At 39.6% G+C, this 6,844-nt stretch overlaps 1 protein-coding gene across 1 annotated transcript; it reads right to left on the bottom strand.

Annotated features, from left to right (window-relative positions):
- Nucleotides 1-5,014: 5,014 nt before the first annotated feature.
- On the bottom strand, nt 5,015-6,110 carry LOC142223281 (uncharacterized). Its single transcript, XM_075293156.1, has 2 exons — nt 5,413-6,110; nt 5,015-5,362 (listed from the first exon to the last, which is right to left on the bottom strand). Exons 1-2 carry the CDS (start codon nt 5,701-5,703, stop codon nt 5,051-5,053), a joined length of 603 nt encoding a protein of 200 aa, XP_075149271.1. The 5' UTR covers nt 5,704-6,110; the 3' UTR covers nt 5,015-5,050.
- Nucleotides 6,111-6,844: the final 734 nt, after the last annotated feature.

The following is a 6,844-nucleotide window of genomic DNA, read 5'->3' as shown; positions in this document are numbered from 1 at the left end:
CCAATTTTCTTTGCTCCAAATTTGTATACATAGGCATAAACACGACACCATAAATTTACCATATGATGTAATAAATCTATAATTGGGAGAAAAATCGATAGTTTTGTGGGTAGAAATCATAACAATTTTGCGTTTTTCTGGTAAGTCCATCAAACGATCGGGTAAATTAGGCCACATGCTTTTATATTGTCTTAGAAAATTCGGTCCGAACAGCCACAATGTTGATTTGGATATCTCCAATGGATAAGACCCTCAAGAAAGAATATCCGCAGGGTTCTGATCTGTGGGAACGTAATTCCAAGACATTGATGATGCCAATGTTTGTATTCGAGATATTCGGTTTGAAACGAAAACGTGAAAATCTGATGAATCTTCCCTTATCCAGGACAGAACTATACTTGAGTCTGACCAACAATAGTAGTCTCCAATAAAAATATCGAGATTCTTTGTTTTATGTATGAGCTCAGCTAACAACGATGCCGCAGCCAATTCTAATTTGGGAATTGTAAGAACCTTTGTGGGAGCCACTTTTGATTTTGAACATAACAAATTTGTATCCACTGTGCCATTAAACTCTCTACGAATATATATACATACTCCGTAAGCTATTCGACAAGCGTCGCAGAAAGCATGTACTTCTGTTTTGCTTTTTGGAGCTAACACTCTTATAGGAAAGCTACAATTGTTTATATGCTTCAATTCGTCGTATATATGACCCCACTCAATATTCAATTTATGCGGGAGAATCTCGTCCCACTCAATCTTTTGCTTTTGTTACTACAGGAATGATTAGCCCAAGTGGGTCACAAATTCTTGCTATTGTAGACATAACAGACCTTTTCGTGTTTCGCTGAGAATAAACTGGGATATGGGAGAACAAAAATGAGTCACTCTCTGGACTCCAAAACAATCCAAGTGTTTTTGTTACATTGTTGCAGTCACTGAAAGTCAAAAGCTTTTCTTTGTTATTCTCAGGAATGTTTCTCATAATTTCGAAGAAGATTTGTTGTTTGTTCCTTCATTCATGGGGATGTCATTCTTACACAGCGATACATTTTACAAATGTCTCCAGTGAGAGCAATGTAAAAAGAACGAAAACGAATCAAAATATCAAATAGCAATGGCTGAATGTTTGGTCCGCACATCAAAACATCATTTAGTGACAAACCTGATGTAGTGCGAGATTACCCATCGAAAACTACTCGCAATTTAGTAGTTGTACTCTCCTCTTTTACAACGCAATGGTGCGGCAGGAAAAGTACTGACTCTGCAAATTGGAATTTTTCTGAACGCGTTTTTCCACATTTTTAAATCTACGAAAGGCTTGTTCATATGAATTTCCAAGCAATTTGGGACTAGATTTAAATGGAAGCCGAACTGAATATTTGCCCGATTCGAGTCTAGTGTAATTCTCTACAAAGTGCTGTTCGCATTCAATGTCTTCTTTGGGCACTTCAAATTGTTTTCTTTTTCCCAAAAAGACCGAATCAAATCATGGAGCTTTATATCAAAAGTTCTTTAACAAAGCAAAGTCCACCAAAGCTCCTGCGGATTGGGACGCTTACAAGAAGAATCTGAGAGGATACAAGCGAGAACTGAAAAAGGCTCAGCATAACTCTTGGAATGATTACTGCAGCAGCATTGAGAATACGTCCGAGGCTTCCAGACTACGGAAGGTGCTAGCATCCACGAGCTCCGCTCCAGGTTTCATTAAAACATCGGAGGGCAATTGGACAACGTCCAGTGAGGAGACGCTGGAGGTCCTATTGGACACACATTTTCCCGGAAATCAGACGGTTGAACCATGCACTGGCGGTGCCACAGTGGCTCAGCGGTCGTTTCCTATCGAGGAAATTGTATCAGAATCTAGAATAAAATGGGCGTTAAATAGCTTTGGATCATTCAAATCCCCCGGACCTGATGGAATTACTCCGGCGGAGTTACAAGCGGTGGCTGACAGAATTATTCCCTGGTTGTCGGCGATATATATAGGATGTATCAACTTAGCATATATTCCACGACAGTGGAGAGAATCAAAAGTCGTTTTCATACCTAAAGCGGGAAAAGCCTCTCACTCGAATGCGAAGGATTTCCGACCAATCAGCTTATCATCATTCCTACTTAAGACTCTGGAGAGGATGATAGATATTTATCTTAGAACTAGCGTCGATTCAAGTTTGCTCTCGAAACGACAACATGCATACTCGAAGGGCAGGTCTACTGAGACCGCATTACATGAACTAGTCAGCTTTATTGAAAGCTCACTATCTGTCAAAGAATACACAATCGTGGCATTTCTAGACATCGAAGGGGCGTTCAATAACGTCCATCCGAGCTCGATATTAAATGGACTGACAACTCTGAATGTTGATCCAGGTATACTTAGGCTGTTAGACGAACTTCTAAGGAAGAGACGCATTTCAGCCACACTAGGACAAGCAAACATACAAAGGTATGTGAACAGAGGCACTCCTCAAGGAGGAGTTCTATCACCTCTTCTTTGGAATGTTGCTATAAACGACCTTCTGGTTTCCCTAGAAAAGGAAAGGATACAAGTGGTGGCATACGCAGATGGTGTGGCGCTAGCAGTCAGGGGAAAATTCCCATCAACAGTTCGAGATATTATACAGAGAGCCCTCCGGATGACTGAGAAACGGGCGAAAGATAATGGTCTTGGGGTAAATCCTGCAAAGACAGAAATAGTCATGTACTGCAAAGATCGCAAAACTCCCACGGCTAGGCCCATTTCCTTAGGGGGTATTGAAATTCCCTTTAGGGAGTGTGCAAAATACCTTGGCGTTATTTTGAAGAGGAAGCTGAACTTTAAGCTTAATATGGAAGAAAGGGCGAGGAAAGCAACGGTAGCTTTATACTTGTGCAAAAAGGCAATAGGGAAAAAGTGGGGGCTAAAACCAAAAATTGTACATTGGCTATACACGACAGTGGTTAGACCTATAATGCTATATGGGGTTGTAGTCTGGTGGCCGGCACTTCACCAGCCGACAAGTTTAGACAAAGTTCAGCGTATGGCGTGCTTGTGTATCTCAGGTGCATTCAGCAAGACAGGAACAAACTCCCTTAATGTCATACTGCATCTATTGCCTTTAGACATTTTGGCCAAACAGTCAGCTGCAACAACGGCTGTGCGGTTGCGCGAGCTATCGCTGTGGTCGGAAAAAAGTTACGGTCACAGTTCGGTCCTCAAAATAATGTCAGATGTGCCTAACGTAGTGGATTACACTTTGGCGAGTCCACTTTTCGACAAAAAGTTTGAGACTCTAATTCCCAACAGTGAGGCGTGGTGTAAACGGACCCCGGGGAATAAAAGATATATAGATTTCTACACTGATGGCTCCAAATTGGATGGCCAAGTGGTTTTTGGAGTATATTCTAAAGATCTGGAACTTCGAATAGCGAAAAGATTACCTGATCACTGTAGTGTTTTTCAGGCTGAAATATTAGCAATAAGAGAAGTGGTGAATTGGCTGAGAAGTAATGCTCCACGCAATATTGGCATTAATATATACTCAGACAGTCAACCTGCAATAAAATCCTTGGACTCTGTGTTCCTCAACTCGAAAACGGCCATCGACTACCGCAAATCTCTTAATGAGATGGCTGAGCAGCACAATATTCACCTAATATGGGTGCCTGGCCACAGGAACATACCGGGGAACTGCGAAGCAGATGAGCTAGCAAGGCTTGGAACTACCTTACATATTCCAGGGGAACTAGAATCTGTTGGTGTGCCTCTGGCTACCTGCAAGCTCTTACTGCGTGAGAAGGCTGCCATGATGGCAAATGTTCGATGGGAGAATTGTAAGGGTTGTAACGACACCAAGCAAATATGGCCCCATTTAAACTTAAACCGCACACTAGATATGCTAGTGTTCTCGAGACGCCAGATTTCACTCCTGATATCTGCTATAACGGGTCGCTGCCTGATAGGCGATTTTGCAAAAACTATTGGTGCAAAGTATAATGACTATTGTATGAGCTGTCATGATGCGGAGGAAAATGAATCAATAAAACACCTCTTGTGTGAGTGTCCTGCATTTTGTGTAAGGCGTAAGCAAATTTTAGGGGCATATAGCTTCAGATTACTGGCGGACCTGGAAAACGTTAACTTAAGCAGTCTGCTAATGTTTTTGGAACAATCTGGTTGGTTCAGCAGAAGAAAATAATCAAGAAGGTTCAACGGTTAAAACTAGAAGTGCCCATATGTAATAGGTACTTTAGTTAATGGACTGAATAGTCTAAGTGAGCCTGAATCTTAATCGGGCTGCCACTTTAACCTAACCTAACCTTATGTCAAAAGCAGGGTCTGGAGACTCTTTGATGCCTACAAGACACCTACTCGTACGAACGAATTGATTACCACCTCCTACTACAATCCAACTAAATTTTGATTTAACCTAGATGGGTAGACCTGGTGCCAGTGAAATTTTTCCAACGCACAGTGATTAAAAAAATATTTCACTGCCAATCAGCAAGTCAATGCGACCTGATTCATTAAATTTTGGATCATCTAATTTTAGATTTAGTGGAATATTCCAAGATGAAATATCAATGCTAGATGGTGGCTGTTTGTCTATTATTGTTGATATGACAGCGGCTGAAATATATGTGGTGGATGAATCAAAATGCGATTCCATACAAAATTGAGCGCTTTTCATAGACGAGAAATCATTTTGGCCGATTCCGGAAACAACAGTTGTGGAAAAATCTGATTTTAATTTAAGTCTGTTGAGGCAATTTGTTGTAATGAAATTAGCTTGTGATGCTGAATCGAGTATAGCTCTACATGGAAATCGAAGACCAGATTTACCTTTGACGAATACAATAGCAGTTGCTAAAAACGCATTTTGAACTTTATCAAAATTTTCAGGCTCATTCTTGGATGACGCTATTAATACTGAGTATGGTAACTGGTTTGAAGCAGATGTGATATTTCTATCAACATAGGGGTTTGACGGAATGTTTTCCGAATTTGAATCATTTAACAAAAAAAATGTTTACGATTGTTAGTAAAACTATGTTTATTGCCCACCTATTGGCTTGGTGGTTTTGTTACCATAGCACACTCCACATTTTCCAATCTTTTGCACCTTTTTTGAAATTCAGCCATATTAACCCATTTTGGTATGTCGTTGTTTGGCGTAGATTCCTCCCATTTGTTCCGAGTAATAGCATCAAGCTTACGACCCACAAGGTGTATCAGAATGCAATCTGATATTTGCTCCTTTGAACACATAGTGAGTAGAGCTCGAAGATGAGAGTTGATAGAGTCACTAAGATGTCGAAGTTTTGCCACTGATCCATCTTCCACGCTACTCAGTCCAGAAATACCACGAATGTGAGCCTGAAAGTTCAAACGTTTATTATCAAATCTTTTAATTAACAAATCTATACTTTTATCATAATTTTCATCGATAATTTCCAATTATCGTATTGTATCCAGCGCAGATCCGGTAAACAGGAGCATAAGTGTTGAAATTTTTCTATTTTTGTTAAATCATTGTCTTCACCAATAACAGTTCTGAACATTGAATAAAAATCTGGCCATTCCGTATAATCACCAGCGAATTTAGGAATTTGCAGTATTGGTAGTCTAGGTTTTTGTGTTGGCAACAAAAACGATGGATGTGTTTCATTAAAAGTTGAATTGTTAGAAGCCGCTTGCCTTGAACCATCTTCTTTCATGTTAATGGCAATGGATTTTCGAGTCAAAACACTTTTTTTACGATTTACGATTTTTTAAAACCAAACACCTTCGCTTTAGGATTGACTTTTGCTCTTCCGAATCACTCATTTTTGTTACAAATTACGTATTTCTCGACTTGCAAAAATAACGTGTTTGACGCGATCACGTCGGGGTCACCAATGTTGACGGGGACAAAAACCAACCAATTCTCCGTATATAAGCAATAAAAGGAGAAATACCAAGAACGATAAAATAGGCTTTTTATTCCAAATATCAATTTGTTGACCAGCTTGGCTAATGCTTAGTGTAGCGAGATGTCTCTATGTAGTCACAATGTGTGTATGGCTAATGCAATAGATAGCTATGTACGATATGATGTGTATGCTTTTATTTAACAAAACTTGCAAAGTAATGCGACAAACGTAAAAACAACGATTGAGAGATGCTTATGGCTAAGGTACAATTTATAGATTTTAAAGAGAGCTTTGGATACAGTTAATTGAAACGTGAATTGATGATTGCTTATTAGCGATAATCGATTTTGATTACAATTATAACAATTAAAATACACAGAGAAAAATAAACATATTATTGGTACATAAAATCGTACATTTTTGACATAATTTTATTAATCATATTAACCGGTCTCAGAACAGTACCTATTACATATGGGCACTTCTAGTCTTAACCACTGAACCTTCTCGATTATTTCTTTTGTCGAACCAACCAGATTGTTCCAAGAACATTAACAGACTGCTTACGTTAACGTTTTCCAGGTCCGCCAGTAATCTAAAGCTATATGACCCTAAAACTCGCATACGACTTACACAAAATGCAGGACAATCACACTAGAGGTGAGTGTTTCCTTTTCCGCCTCATCATGACAGCTCATATAGTAGTCATTATACTTCGCACCAATAGTTTTTGCAAATTCGCCTATCAGGCAGCGACCCATTATAGCAGATATCAGGAGGGATATCTGACGTCTTGAGAACACTAGCATATCTAGTGTGTGGTTTAAGTTTCAATGGGCCATATTTGCTTGGTGTCGTTACAACCCTTGCAATTCTCCCATTGAACATTTGCCATCATAACAACCTTCTCACGCAGTAAGAGATTGCAGTTAGCCAGAGGCATACC

This window comes from Haematobia irritans, chromosome 2, assembly GCF_050003625.1.
Source record: "Haematobia irritans isolate KBUSLIRL chromosome 2, ASM5000362v1, whole genome shotgun sequence".
Classification (NCBI taxonomy): domain Eukaryota; kingdom Metazoa; phylum Arthropoda; class Insecta; order Diptera; family Muscidae; genus Haematobia; species Haematobia irritans.
The sequence above is the reverse complement of the archived record's forward strand: the minus strand, read 5'-3'. Positions and strand labels throughout refer to the sequence as shown.

Coding starts and splice junctions, on each gene's coding strand:
- LOC142223281 (XM_075293156.1), bottom strand. CDS start 5,703: ATGAAAGAAGATGGTTCAAGGCAAGCGGCTTCTAACAATTCAACTTTT. Junction 5,363..5,412: donor CGATGAAAATTATGATAAAA/GTATAGATTTGT, acceptor TTGAACTTTCAG/GCTCACATTCGTGGTATTTC.